This window comes from Chrysemys picta, chromosome 7 (genome assembly GCF_011386835.1).
Source record: "Chrysemys picta bellii isolate R12L10 chromosome 7, ASM1138683v2, whole genome shotgun sequence".
NCBI classification, from domain to species: Eukaryota; Metazoa; Chordata; order Testudines; family Emydidae; genus Chrysemys; species Chrysemys picta.
The window spans coordinates 75,925,408-75,940,948 of NC_088797.1; the positions used below are offsets into that span (position 1 = coordinate 75,925,408).

At 39.9% G+C, this 15,541-nt stretch overlaps 1 protein-coding gene across 40 annotated transcripts in view; it reads right to left on the bottom strand.

Moving 5' to 3' along the window:
• LDB3 (LIM domain binding 3) overlaps positions 1–15,541 on the bottom strand; it is a 206,971-nt gene that overhangs the window by 96,526 nt on the left and 94,904 nt on the right. For 26 of the 40 annotated variants that reach the window (XR_006175507.2, XM_065551822.1, XM_042854704.2 and 23 more), the window contains 2 exons: positions 14,417–14,492; positions 4,698–5,104 (listed from right to left, as the gene is read on the bottom strand). The exons of 1 other annotated variant lie outside the window; for it this stretch is intronic. Coding sequence is in view for 38 of the 39 variants with exons in the window: in XM_065551822.1 (XP_065407894.1) it covers positions 4,698–5,104; positions 14,417–14,492 (483 nt within the window). In the remaining variant the exon portion in view is untranslated. The remainder of the gene's footprint in view (positions 1–4,697; positions 5,105–14,416; positions 14,493–15,541) is intronic. 13 more of the 40 variants (XM_065551826.1, XM_065551824.1, XM_065551825.1 and 10 more) reach the window with 1 other exon arrangement.

A 15,541-nucleotide genomic window follows, 5' to 3' on the forward strand; every position in this document is an offset into this window, starting at 1 on the left:
CAGTAACAGGACATAATGCAGGAAAAAACAATATTTACGTAGCATCGTTCTCCACTGCATTAACAATAACTGGTTGTAGCCTGCCGAGCAATTGGAAAGCAGCACAACACAAGGAATCAGAATTTAGATCTCAGGCAGGCAGAAGCTGGGAACATGACAGAAGCAAGGAGCTCAGACCTCTGGTAAGCGGAAGCTCCTTATATCATTCCCCAGTGACCTCTGCTAATGGATGCCGAGAGTGGTACTGATGGGATCTGGATGCTCATTTTCACATAGTCTTTCTCAAAGCTTTGAGAACATGAATCTTTGCCCTCCTTCTTGCCCCATCCCTCTGGATCATGGATAGCAGATCATGTCTGTGACCAAGGAAAAAGTGGACAAGATTCCATGCAGAGATAGTCAACAGCATTATTTTCTAATTGGCTGCATAAGACACTTTTGATAGATCTGGGCATCATCATCTTCCCAGTTGCTTCTGCAACATTTCTAGCCTTGGGAGTGAATCTGGGTCTCCCACAGAGCAGTGCTGAGCAGCCTTACGACTGGATTGGCCCACAAGTTAGGTTTGGTTCCCCCTGCTTTCATCTCAGTGACTCTTTGGAGTAGCTTCTTCTTTACATAAGGTTTTTCTGCAGCTCTGTCACTCAAGTTTATTTTTAATTAACAAAAAACAGTGCAGCGAGCCAAAGCCGTGGCATGGGGCTCTATGCGGTTGCATTTGTCTGGACATACAGTCACAAAATGCCTTTTTTTCCAGTGTCTGCCCCTCAGATTCTCAGCTTTGAGAATATTCTGCCAGCTTTGTAAACCATGCAATGAGCCAAATATATCTGTCTTTTACAGGAATCAGTAGAGATATATTAGGAACAAGTTGTAGCCTGTAAGCAGATCAGTGATTCTATATCCATTTTAGGTATGTGCAAGACAGCTGAGCAACCGCTTACAGTGAAACATGGTGTAATAGTATCATTTTCTGAAGTGAACTCTGATGGCTATTCTAATCCTCTCAACCATGTCTGTGCATAGAAAACAATATTTTCAAGGTAGAACTGGAGTTTGTAAAATACCCCTTAAAAGAGAGAGCAACCAATTCTTTGATGGTGGAGTATGAAGAACATGCACATGTAAATTATGTTTCATAGACAGAAAAAATACTGTGCACACATTAGTCTTCTGAGAAGTGGTCAATATCCTCAAATCTCAGCAAAGATTTTTCAGACTTAAACAGATTATCACAGCTCCCTCAAGCTATAGTAAAGCTTAGCCTCGCTTGATATGCTGGGTTGAGATGATAAAATTTTCTCCAGCTCAGTCCCACACATCATTTTAGTTTATTTCTAAATATGGGCAGGTACTGAAATACGCAACCTGCTCACTCAAAGATGCCACAGAGTAACAAGCTGGTAACCCTACCCCCCTGACACACAAACACATGCAGGACAGGTATTTACTGCCCTAGCCAAAGACGTGCAGAATAACACAGGCTGGAATGAGAATACATACATGAGAATCTATGACTCATTCTCAATCTGTATTAATGTTCCCCAATGCAGAACCTTTACTCCATTAAGATCTGCTGCTGACACTGTAATAGGCACTCCTGCAAAAAATGTTCACCCTTGCCCTGTGATAAGCCCTTAATTCCAGAAGTGCATAAGAGGAGTAAGGGCCTGGGAACTCAGTAAGAGACAGAGAAATCAATCCAATCTTCCTTTGCACTTGCTGACAGAATTTTAACAAGGGGCTCCCCAGAGTCCCCTTCAATACATCACTGGATCTGTTTAGATGTTTCACAGGATACAAGTTAAAAAAAATCCCAAACATTTAAATATAAAATACACCTGGGATCTACCTGCCTATGTAGGTTCTTATACAGTATCACTTATAGACTAGTACCAATCAGAGTCAGAGCTGACCTTGCAGAGACTGTTTTGCTTATGCACATGTACTGCTTTTTATGAATGTACAAACCCAGAAAAACAGAGAATCATGGATAACATAAGCACTAAACCTCTAGCAGGTCTCAAGAAAGCTAGTATTCCTTTTTAGATTGCAGTCCACAGGGCTTCTCACTTCATGGATAACATACAAATGGAAATGGGGGCCCGGGAACACTGAATTTTCACAACATGCTACCATTACAGAGACACTTGTGCTGAGTAATTTCAGGCTACTTGTACTTTGCTGAGTGCTTAACAGCTATCAAAACAGCTCTTTCTTTCCCAGGTTGGGGTCCATTAACTGTACATGATTTTTCATATTGCCCCGTTTATTTATATGTAAAAAAAGGAGGCAGAATTGGCTAAAATTTATGAATATGTTACAGCTACTCACTCAAAAGCACCCCAAAACCATATTCAAATTCAGAATGAAATCTCAGGTGTGGGTACCATGATAAAAGCTTTAGTTTTGTTATTGGGAGTCTTACACTTAAACTTGGAAAGATTCAATTTTTATTGGTAAATGTCAGTAAGTTTTGATGTAAACACATACTCTGATGAAAAAAATATTTCCATTAGTAATAATCCAAATTTATAGCTTAGCAATGTAAGAAAGAAAAGTGCTGCTTGAGAACTTGTTAGAGTTTGATTTAAGGATATTTCCTTTGTATATTTTGACACGTCACATTAACAATTTGTGTTTTAACGATTATAAGGCTTTAAATTTTTGAATCTCAATGCCTACGGTCATTAAATAACTATTGTCTGACACCCCTGCCCCAATTTCCTGCAATTTTGCACAATGGTGAAAATGTAAATTGGAAAAAAAAATTACGTTTAAAAATAAATATCCATATTATCCATCCAAATTATAAAAAAATTAAAATTGAATTCTGCTAAGCCTTCTTATGCTATGTCTCAGTATATTACCAGCAGGTTACAGATGTGCACCAAGAGGCGCATAAATTATTTTGTGAGAGTGCTTGTGCATATATGTGGGAAGAAGTGGCACATATAGAAAGGCAGTGCTATGAGGTAGGGGGATTACTGTGGAGCTGGTTCAGTGTCCCTATTTTGTTTGCCTCCTTAAGGACAAATGCTTCTATTATGTGGCCTGATCCAATGCCTACTGAAATCAATGGAAAGGCTCCTACTGATGTAAATGAGTGGCAGATGCAACCCTATAGTGTGTATTTTTTTGTAATAGTACATAGTAGGAATACTCAGGCAGTTCATCTGCCCACAATTTACCTAAAGGAAAATACAAGGAGAAAGGTTAACAAGGGATGTGAGGAGGCCAAGACAAGGGAGGTAAGATGTGCTACTGAGGAGCTGTGAGCGCTAAAACAGGTAGAGAAATGATACTTTTCATCATGAAAAATGTAAATAAAAACAAAAGCTTTTTTTGGTCTGTTTCTGCTGAAAAATGTCTTTGAATTTAAGTCTCTTATAACCAAATGTAGACAGCACTTTTGAGTTTACAGTGCTAGGGCTTGATTGTGCTAGTGAGCGCTAGGCTCACTGTCTTGCATCTTGTGTAGTCATTTACACTAATGCAAACTAAAACACTATCAACTCAGAATAATAGCATTTTACATCCACTTTGCTCTCATGTAAGTGACTATGCAAGGTACTGGGCAAAGGAGAATCAGGCCCCTATTGTATTTTTCTCTTGCTCTCAGCCCCTCATTTTGTATATTATATTGAACTAAAGGAAAGCTTTGGTGACTAAATTGTGTCTCAGGGAAGTTTTCCCTTTATCTACCTGTTAATATACTTCTGCATTGTTATTTGAAATACTCTTTTCCTTAATCAGACCTTAATTATCCAAACAGAAAGGCGGACACAGGATTTATTCAGATAAGGGTGCTGAAAATTCCTTGTTTTTCCTAAAACACATTGGGAAACATGACTTCATTTCAGATAAAGACAGCTCTGGGGTAACTGACTTATAGGTGTGTTTGTAAATTAACATATCATAAATAAAAGTAGAAAGGTGGGAAAGTAACTCTTTCCCATGTCTGTCATTTATTTCAACATTTCTGTAATGTAGTCCAAGCTTGTGGCAAAAATACCTGCTCTACAAATACAGTACAGCACTGAACAACTTCATATTCTGAAATAAAACTAGGTGGGATCACCTCTATATCTTACCAGGTGGATAATAACTATTGAGTATTTCTTTCCACACAGGTGGAATAGTGCTTAGATTTGAGCTGGGATGACATTCAAACCAAGGGGTCAAACTAATAATAATTCAATCTCAATTTGCACCAGAAAGTGACTACATTGAGGGAATAGTGTTACAGAAGTTCACTGCAATAGATTAAGATTGTTATCTTAGCTGCTCCAGGCAATTTCTCTTTAGGAAAGTGTAGTTTCAGATCCCTTTTACAGCAACTTCCATACAGGCCTGTAGTTGATATTCAGGTCAACCAGATTAAGTATAGAGAATTAAATTGAAGAATACTAACACGCTGGTTTAGTCACAGGTACCTTAACCACAGTGTTCCTCCTCATGCCAGGATACCCAGTAGCCAATCTGTAAATACAATTCAGGATACCAAAGACCAAGAGTTGTTATGAAATAGCACCATGTGTCCTGTTTGAGGTGGGGAAAGGTTTAATAACTATTTTTCAGGACATCATTAATGATAATTACAAGACAAATTCACAGTATAGTAACTGGTTTTATACTTCATTCTTCAGCTAATTACTTACTTAATGAAACATTGAATTAATCACCATGTTACCTACCCTCTAGGAAGTCCACCTTCTGAAGCCCTTCGTTTGAGACTTAATTTATGCATCTCAGCCATTTCCTTTAGAGTCTCTGCTGAGTAAAGGCCAATGGGGTTGTTATATTGCCTTGCAGGGCTCAGCTGGTGTTTAGGACTACTGCCATCAGTGAACACAGGACTTAGTTTTGAACCTAGGTTACTCTTTGCAGGTGAAATGTCAGGTGTCACAGATAGAGAGGCCATGGAAGTTCTAACTGCAGTGGTCTTTAAGAAGGAAGAGCTATTTGAACAGCTGATCTCCTGCTTGCTGAGGTAGCCTGAAAATGTTCCATTGGTGGCTAAAATACTACCCAAAGGCCCAGTCGCTGTGCTAGTTAGAGGACTGAAGGTTGTTCTGTTGCCACTGATTTCCAAAGCAGGGTCCTGTAGTAGCAAACATGCAGGCCAAGAAAAGAAAAAAAGAGCAATCATAGAACACATGCAAAAAGAATATATCTATATCTATTGCTTTCTGTATATATTCATACACTTGAGACAAATAGATTAGTGGCTGAGGTAGCCAGCCTTTTGATAAAACAGAACATTCAATTGATCTTCTTTCAATAGGGTGGGACTACACACTCAGGCATTTTTTTAGTTGAAATATACAAGTTAAAATTTAAATGTCAAAAGAGCATCTGTTATTAGCTGAAGATATAATTAGATATCATTTGATAGACTATATCTTCCATTCATTCCTATGATAATTAAGGAAATCTGAATGGTTTGAGGTCAGTCCCATTTGAGGCAATAATATACAAGTACAAAAATCTATGCTATTAGCTAGAAATTTAAGATCTAATATTTCTGAAATCACAGCATTCAATTTCTCACGAACAGTCCTAAAATTAATGAAGCCCTTAAACTGCATTCTTCTCATAGGCTCCAGGTCATGCTAATAAGGCCATGCAACATGGTTAGCAAGTAGGCTGAAAGAACTCAAGAAGGTGTATTAACCAACAGGTATAGTTTCTCTTTTATGGCGTGTGCATAATTTCCATTTAAATGAATGGAAGTTAAACAGGCATAGAGCATGAAATTGCACCTTAAGTGTATAATTCCACATCTGTGATTTGGATGTTTTTTTCAAGCTAGGACACTATGGAATATTGTCTTTGTGAGGATCTCAAGAAGTCCTCCCAATAACAGACATATCCAAGACCTCCTGCTGGTGCCTCACATTAGAAGCACATCTTAACTTCTAAAACCCACTCTGGAAAATAATAGAAAAGTATGCGTTTTGTTAAATATAATGTCAATAAATGGTTTCCTACCAATGCTGCAAAGTACAGATTAAATAAGGTTAATAATGAAAACAGGAAATAATGACATTTTCAGTAACACATTCCACACAAAAAATAATCAGCAAATCGTAAGAGAATTAGACCATAAACTATGAAAAGGACAACTCACCTCCTCTCCCTGCTCCCTCTCATTCAAAAGTTTTGAGCTAGTGCTTGCTGTGATCTAGATCAGCGGTTTTTCAAACTGTGCGTCGGAACCACAAAGTGGGTCATGACCCTGGGGTTGCCAGGGCTGGCTTAGACTTGCTGGGGCCCGGGACCAGAGCCAAAGCCCGAGACCCACCACCTCGGGGCCGAAGCTGAAGCCTGAGCCCCACTATCCGGGGCCGAAGCCCGAGGGCTTCAGCCCTGGGTGGAGGGGTCAGGTTACAGGCTCCCTGCTGGGGCTGAAGCCCTTGGGCTTTGGCCTCCCCATCCGGGGCGGTGGGACTCGGGCTTTGGCTTTGGCCACCCCCACCCAGGGCGGTGGGGATTGGGCTTTGGCTCAGGCTTTGGTCCTCCCTCCTGGGTTCATGTAGTAATTTTTCTTGTCAGAAGGGGATTACGGTGCAATGAAGTTTGTGAACTCTTGATCTAGAGCATTGCCTTGTGCCCCTTCAGCACAAATTCACCCCAGGTGTAACTCCACATAAGTCAGTGGGAGTTGAGGGCAGCCAGCATTTCTCAGGGCATACAGAACCTTTAGATCCAACTAAACTGCCTATATTTTCATCATTTGCTCACTGTGGTGTATCATAACTAGGATATTGTTTTTTTGTATTTTCTTTAAGAAGTCTGTCTGTCTGCTAGAGGGAACGGCTGCAAGAAGATTAAAGATGAAGGATCTTACAGAGCAAGAGAAAGATGCTCTGTTTTAACTCTCATGGGCATTTTAAATGTATGTAGTCTCTTTGTTTTCTCCTTAATTTGAAATAAAAGACCATCTAGATCTTAAGAACATGGTTTTCCAATTTGTGTTTGGAAAATCTAACTCATAAATCCACCACACCAGTGTTCAGCATGTCTTTGTCTTCACAATGCCCAACTTTTTGTGCCCCTGTTTTGCTATTAAACCAAAGCTAGTTCCAATAAATCCATTCCCTTTCATCTTTTAGCCTGGTTGGTACCTCAGTTCAATAGTTCAAACTCTCCTCGTGGAAGGTGTCTTTGTGAGACTTTTTTTTCTGTTATGTTTTGGCAGGTCACTTGATAATGGAGTATCCATGAGCAATCAGCATAATTATTATATATATTATCATAATACTTAGGAGCCCTAGGCATGGAATCCAACTGTGCTAGGCACACAGAACAAAAAGAGGGTCTCTGCCCCAAAGAAATTCCAATCTTAAGTGCATGTACCTCTTGTAAAACCCTTCTACTATACTTAGATTGTAAGCTTTATTTTTCCTTCTGTTTGTTTATATGATTTGAATGAAACAGGACAGCAGCAGACATTTTCCGGCATTGTTGTATCTGTTGAACGCCAGTGTATAGTGAGGCACTAGATAAAGCATTTGGATGAATGGGGAATTTGTGGATTTCTTAGTGTATATGTGATATCAACTTGCAATCTATCCCAGAAGCTTAGAGTCCTGTCTTACAGCTAATTTACGCTGACCCTGATTCAGAGCTGTAGAGGGGGCACCTTTTCCCCACCCCTGTGCATGTGGACACTTAGAAGCCATAATTAATAACCACATGCTTGGAAGCACAAGATTGGAATGCCTGTCAGTGTTGCTGCCAGGACTCACATCCCAGGGGAGCGTATCTAAAAAGGGATGTAGCCCCTGCAGCAGCAAAGGCCAAGAACACCGCTCCAGACTGGAGTTGAAGGCTAAACCTTTCAAAGGTTTTGAAGGAACTGCTACTCAGCGTAAGTCCCTCAGTGACCTCTGGGGGCACTCTGCCTCATACAGGGCTATAATGGTTTGCAGGATCATATTTGGACATCCCAAATCTGCAACCCCACTGGCTTCTATGAGGTTGCAGAGGGTGTAAGCCTGAGCAGCGTTTGGCCTTCAAACTGAAATTTACAGAGTCAACGATGTCATTGTCAATGAATATTAGTTACTCGCATTGGGTCTAATTATCCACTGTTGGCTTTCTGGTGTGAGGCCATTGAGGCTATGGAAAATGATTATCTTAATGGTATATTTCAAACTACTGCTTTTTACATATTTTGTCCATAATTAATCACACACTTCGGTCAATATGTTCTGAACTCAAAAAAAGTCTGCAAATAACCCTTGGTAATTGCCTATTACAGGCGTCCAAGTATCATTAAACAAATAAAAAACAGGATTTCCACCTAAAATATATATTTTTAAAGAGGAACAAATGCACAATCCTTTCTCAGATAATGAGTCAACAATTACATAGATGCTCTCCTTCTGAAAGCTGTACATCCTGGCAGGACGGAAAAATCAAGGTGAAACACATACAACAACAACAGAAGGAACATACAGCATCTGATGAAGATAGATATGTAGGTTAACTAGAAAAAAAAACATTTCAGAATCAATGAAAATTTAATGCAGGACCCCTTCCCCTCACCTCTGATATAGGGAAGGGTACTGTGGGGGAAAATTATTAAGTGGTGTTAGCGTGAGCTCTAGAAGAGAGAAACATTTTTAATCAATAAAAAGCAACCTAATAATATTTGGCAGAACTGTAGATTAAATAAAAGGATGGTTATAGGAAAGGAAATACTGTGGATAAGGGGACAGAAAATGAAGGCTGGTGGGGTTGCCATCCTTTAGCTTTTGGGGGAATTTTGGTTATGTTCCTCAAATATTTTCTAGCTAGGTTTCTTAACTGCATGTTGGTATTGATTTATTGTAATAGCTGATTACTGGCATAGGAAAACAGAACTATGTCCTACAGTTTACACTGGAAACCTGGGGGCCATGTCTGAGGTTTTTAAGTTAAGACTATGAGAATTTTTGGAGACAAGGGGCAATTTGTGGGGTAAAGTGGAAGGATAGGGATATGGACTTTCAGTATCAGTATAATTTTCTAAAAGAACCATTTTCCACTGATCAGCTTATTTGGCTGTTTCCTCTCATGACTGATTAAAGTACCTGTTATTTGGTTCATTCATAAGAGTATATTTTAGATTAAATTATTGTTCTGTTTGTTTCAGTCTAGTGGCAAGAACAGACCAATGAAGGAAAAATTTATTGCACTTCTGAAATCTGAATGTCAGGCTTCTAGTAATGAACATCTCTTACCATTATATCTAATGAAATTATAAGTATTCAGCAGTGACTAACATTTCCTTGTTCCCCATCTTCTCCCCCCTCCACCCATTCCACCCCATCAAATTATCCCTGTGGCTGGAAAAATGGGCTAACATTTTCATCTATAAAAGTCTGTAGCTACCTTTCTGCTGACCAGAAGAGGAGGCTCTAACACTGGGCATTGGCTTCCTCCCTAGAGAAAGATGCTGTCACCTTGCTGAGATCCCTTGCTACATGAAGAAGTCAGGCAGCTGGATTCTAATTTTCCAGTGTAACGGTGAGATACCACATCAATGGATGAGCTTAAAAATGATTATGTAGAGGAGAACACAGAACATTTGGGGGTGAAAAGAGTTTATTATGAAGCATTAGCTGAGTCTGTTCTTTGTTCTCAGTAAAATCATTTTTTTTAACTCTCTAATATTCATCTAACTTCTCTAAGGGCAGAACACTCCCCTTCACCTGTGGGACAGGAGGGGAACCTCAACATGGGCATCACTGGCTTCTAGAGTGGGAGGTACCAAAACAGTATGCCAATTTGTCAACATGCTCCACTTTCATCCTCACCCCAAAGAAGTCTCTTTACATGCATTGTGTGGGTTAGGGATGTGGGAGCGGGGAGAGATGGACCAGGGTGAACAAGAGCTGACTGAATGAACATTAACTTGTATGGATTCATTACATGGTGTGAACTCTGCTCTAGTACAAAGGTGGGACTCAAGGGGCTTCTGGGTATGGGGACCCACAGCCGGGCACTGTGTTAATGCACTATTGAGACTGCACTGTTAAGCACTCAAGTCAGGAAGTATGAAAGGTAATGTTAACTCTGACCTTACTATGAATTGGGATACAGTCTTTAATTAGAATATTATACCAATTCTTTGAATGTCTACAAGAATGATTTCAAGTTTTTAGAAACATTAATTATTTAATTTAGCCTTACAACACCCTTATTAAGAAGCTAGTTGTTACTATTACCCTTCACAGACAGGTGAACTGAGGCACAGAGAAATTAAGTGAGTTGTCCAGGGTCATACAAGCAGTCTGTGGCTCAGTCAGGAATAGAACAAAGATTTCCTGTTCTGTGCCTTATTCAACAAGACCATCCTTCCTCTAACTATGATTGCTGGTTATTTTACATACATGTTCACAGTGTTGTAGACTATACTATTCATAAACACAAGGAGGCTCAGATTCCGACTGGGACTCTGAGAGCTACCGTAATAGACATTAATTACCATAATAATTTTATAGCATCATATTTCATAAATAGTACAGAATATGATGATATAAATAAACATTATATCATAATGCCTATATGCAAAAGGACAGAGTTAAGGCAGTGTGTTGACCCTTAAATTTCATACTTCCTCACTCGTAGATGCTTAACTATGAACCCTAATGTTGCATGAACACAGAGCATTTATGAACCTTTAGTTCAATTCTCTGGAAGAGTCCCCATCTCTCTTTCCTCCATTTTGAATGACTTCTAATCACAACTGTTCTCAGTCTTGGATATATCCTTCCATTCTTTCAATATTTCATGCCTAGAGCTGTGCAAACAGCTTCATTTAACTTGCAAATGATTAATCTTGCTTTGAGTTGTTTGGTAAGCAAAAAGTATACTGTGATCCAATCAAACATTCATTCCCTCCAGCAGCCCCGGAGCCCAGTTGATCTCATGTATCACAGACGTTCAGCTCAAAACACAGATTAGCTGAAGAAAATGAGGAGACAATGGGCTCCACTGGGGATGCGGGAGCATTCCTACCAAGCTGAAAAAAAATTGATTGTGCCTTTCAATAGGCTGAAGTTGCACCTAATATGAGTTCTTATATAATCAGTTGCTGACAGCAGTTGAAAAGAAATACATGCTTGCAAATTAGCAGGAATTACAATTGAGTCAGCAGAAATAATGTGTATGGTTTATATCAGCCACTGAACTTGTCTGCACATGCAAGAGTCCTTAGCTGCATGCATTATCCCTGACCCAGAAAGACTACCCCTACAGGTGAGGGGACAGCTTGGCAATGATGGTTTTATAATGTAGCCACTTGCTCTCTGGGAGCTGAAATGAAATCAAACTAATTTCATATGGGTCACTGCAGTAGCCATCAGATCAACTGGAACTAGACACCTAGCTCTGTGTCTCATTGACAGTCCCTTAAAGCAGCCAGTCCCCCAATGCTAAGGCTATTCTAAGATGGCTTTTAAAAAGTAACAAGTTTTACTTTAAACAAAACTTTATTTTAACAATATATTTACTGTAACATACCTTACCTCAACATACATGAAATACTAGTTTACATCAGTAAGATCTTTTTTATACCATATTTGAGATCTCTGCTTTAGTGATTCAAGACATTCATGCTCCAACTATAATGCCCTCCCAATACACCATTAAAGAGGACTCATTTCAGCTACTGAACTCATTGACAATTTCACTCTACATGTACCACACGTGACCTGGTATGCATCTACTGCAATCCTCCTAGCCCAGCATGAGAGAGACTGAACTTCCTCACAACCTCTGGATATACATCTGACCCCCAGTCGCCTTGCTCTAAGACATGCATCGTCATTCCCATCCCAACTGTCCAAGTCTCCCAGAATCCCTGGACAAGCACCCTAAGCTGACCTACAACTGCCAGTTTCTTTCCAGTATCACCTTGGACAAATACCATGACTCACCTCTGAGGTGTAAAACCCTCTTCAGTCCTGCCAGAACTGCTACCCCAAAAACATCATTTCCACTCCTAGTTGCTACTAACCACACATCATACTCCCAGACAAGAGATCTGTGAGAAACCTCTTAGCACACTTGGAAATGGGATAGGACCCACATCCCAGCTCTTTGAAAAACCCTTGGCAAACACCAGAAATAATCCTACATCCAACCTACTCCCTCACCTACAGAATGTTCAGCTTTAAGGTGACATGCACCTAGAAACTAAATGTCTGTGCTTAGGCAATCTAAGACCTTTAATTCTCATAACACTATGAAGGGCTAAAACAGAAAATACAAGTTGAGCTGACACTCCAGCAACTATATCAAAGATATCTTTATGACTTTTTTAAACCAACAATATTTTAAAGAATTGATATGTATTTAACCTCCTCCCTTCCCCCTTCTTACATATTTACCATATAGAAACAATTTTGGTAAGATAAGTGACCACTTAGGAGATATTTTAATTGACATTTGCCAGACATGGAGTATAGTTAATTATGGAGTTATCAAAATGTGATCTCTTGAAACTATGGCTTGCCCATGAATGAGCAATCTCTGGAGCTGTGCAGGTCTGTCACATCCATTCAGATGCTCCTGGGAGTCAGTGTGTCACATAGAAGCCCTGGAGAAGTTCCAATACATGAAGAGATGAACAGTTTACTAGGTCACTCAGGCTGCTTTGGAGGCTAAAAATTCTCTGACAATTTCCTTTCAGGGAAATACAGAACAAAACAACCCCTACTGGGCTAGTGAAGAGGGAGACAGTTCTAAACAAAAGACTGGAACGTTCTTCTTTTCCATGAGAATTCATAGTGATATTCCGTATTTCCTCTCCAATAACCTTCTGTCCCACAAAATAACAGTCTCAACTGGTGAGCCCCATAATATTCTAGTATGAGAAGAGGCAGACATTTCCATCATCTCTCTGGATGAAGCAAATGGACATACACTTTGACTCCTCTTCCTTTCCCGCAGTGCCCTCTGTAGTCTTCAGAAAAAATATATAAAGGGGAACAACTCCCTGCAGGATAAATTTTAATATTTCTTCTTTCCCTGCCCAAATACCCATAAGGCACTTGAGTGACATAATATTGTTTCTGACTTGACTCAAAAGTGACTGAGCAGGTTCCTTTCAAATTTTCACAAAATTAATTAATAAATAAAAGCAAACATTTCGCCCCAAGATGATATCTTGTATGTTAGTTTCAACATGTCAGCAGCTGCTGCAGGGAAGACACAAACCTCCTGAGCTCAGAATTTGGAATGCACAGTATTTATAAGAAATGTTTGAAGCTGATGTGTACTCTCTGTTATTGATTTGGGATCTTAAATGGTTTGTCTTGTTTCTTATTTTATGTCATTGGGTGTGTGTGTGTGAAATTAGCTCCCACAGAGTAGGTAGGATTGACAGTAGGGACTGCACTTCCCTGTTTATCCAATCAATAAGAGTACAGCCTGGACACTGGTAGTCCAAATTTCCTCCTCCTGCGCTGCCAATGCACTGCATAGAATCATAGAAGTGTAGGACTGGAAGGGACCTCAGTAGGTCATCTAGTTCAGTGCCCTGCACTCAGGGCAGGACTAAATAATAACTAGACCATTCCTGACAGGTATTTGTCTAACCCATTCTTAAAAACCTCCAATGACGGAGATTCCACAACTTTGCTAGGCAATTTGTTCCAGTGCTTAACCACTCTGACAGATAGGAAGTTTTTCCTAATGTCCAACCTAAACCTCCCTTCCTGCAATTGCTTCTTGTCCTATCCTCAGAGATTAACGAGAAAAAAATTTCACTCTCCTCCTTGTAACAACCTTTTATGTACTTGAAAACTGTTAACATGTCCCCTCCCCATCTCAGACAACCTCTCATATCTAGGGATAGGAAGATACACAATTGCAGCCATTCATAGTCTCTGGCCACCCTACAGAGACTGCAGACACAGTTGCTAACTAGACGGTGAATGCTAGCAGTGGTGACGGCTTTTGGACATCTATATCCTAGGAGATGGACTTAGTCCATGGAACCTGAGCCATCCACTTTCCCCATCATTCACTGTTCATCTTTACATTAAATTAACCTCTATTTTTTGGTGTCACATTTATTAATTGACCTGACAAGAAGGCACAGCTACCAATAAAGATTGTAAAATGCCTTAATGTCATCTAGTCTAGCCAATCAACATGTTGTCAGTTTTAGTCAATTTTTAGCTGAGCTGAGCCATATGCTAATGGGGTTTTTCCTCAAGTGCTTTGGGAAATGACTGTATATTTTGAGAAGCTTTGATAGGCTTAGCTACCTACAGCCTAGAAGAGAACAGAATAAAAAAAAGTCAGAAATGCTCCAGGTGCTCGGAGAGGATTAGACCAGATACCGATTTATGTTTATGTGATTTATGTTAGAGTCAAATAACAAGAAGCACTAAAGAGATAATATGTTACATACCTTCTGATGGGGAATTACAGGCCTGGGAGAGTCAACTTTAGGTGTGGCTGTTGGAACTGGAACTGGGCGTTTAGATCTGGGGATCAAAACATTCCAAAAAAAGATTAATAATCAGAACAACCTCGTCTCTTATTTTTTTTAGATCCTTTCAAACACCTTTTATATTTCACTGAAAAATTATCCTTTATCCAGAGTGAAAGCCATATGTAGAAACCAGCCTAGCCTCTTGTCAACCACCAACATTCTGTCTCCATCAATAAGCAAGATCTTCCCTTCTGCTTTTAGGGTAGAATTGCCAATTTTGGTTGGATGTATTCCTGGACATAATCTTTCATAAAAGATTATTTTTTAATTCCAGGAGACTCCAGGACAATCCTGAAGGGTTGGCAACCCTACTTAGAGAGATCTTTGAAATCTGAATTAAACTTTTAATTTTTAGCAATGCTGACAGGTCAAATATTCAAAAGTGTCATGAGAGATGATTTTGGGAAGCTTCAATTTTTGGGTGCCTAGATCTAGATATAGGAGCCTGAGTGTCTAGGTGCTGAGCACCAACAACTCTAGTTGAAGTCAATCTAAACTGGAAGTGCTCAGCACTTCTGATAATCAGGTCCACTGTGTCTTAAGATGCACATTCTAAACTTGACAGGTTTCAGAGTAGCAGCCGTGTTAGTCTGTATCCGCAAAAAGAACAGGAGTACTTGTGGCACCTTAGAGACTAACAAATTTATTTGAGCATAAGCTTTCGTGGGCTACAGCCCACTTCTTCGGATGCACTATGTAGCCCACAAAATGGGTAAGGACTGGTGTCCCTAGCCTCTGTTTGAAAGGACCTTCCCTTTTATCCCATGACAACTTAATTTACGTAAGAGTACATGTAGGTACCAATGACATAGGGAAGGGTAAGAGAGATGTCCTGGAGGCCAAATTTAGGCTGCTAGGGAAGAGACTGAAATCCAGGACCTCTATGGTGGCATTCTCAGAAATGCTCCCAGTTCCACGCGCAGGGCCAGGTAGGGAGGCAGAGCTTCAGAGTCTCAATATGTGGATGAGACAATGGTGTAGAGAGGAGAGGTTTACAGTCATTAGGAACTGGGGAAACTTTTGGGATGGGGGGAGCCTATA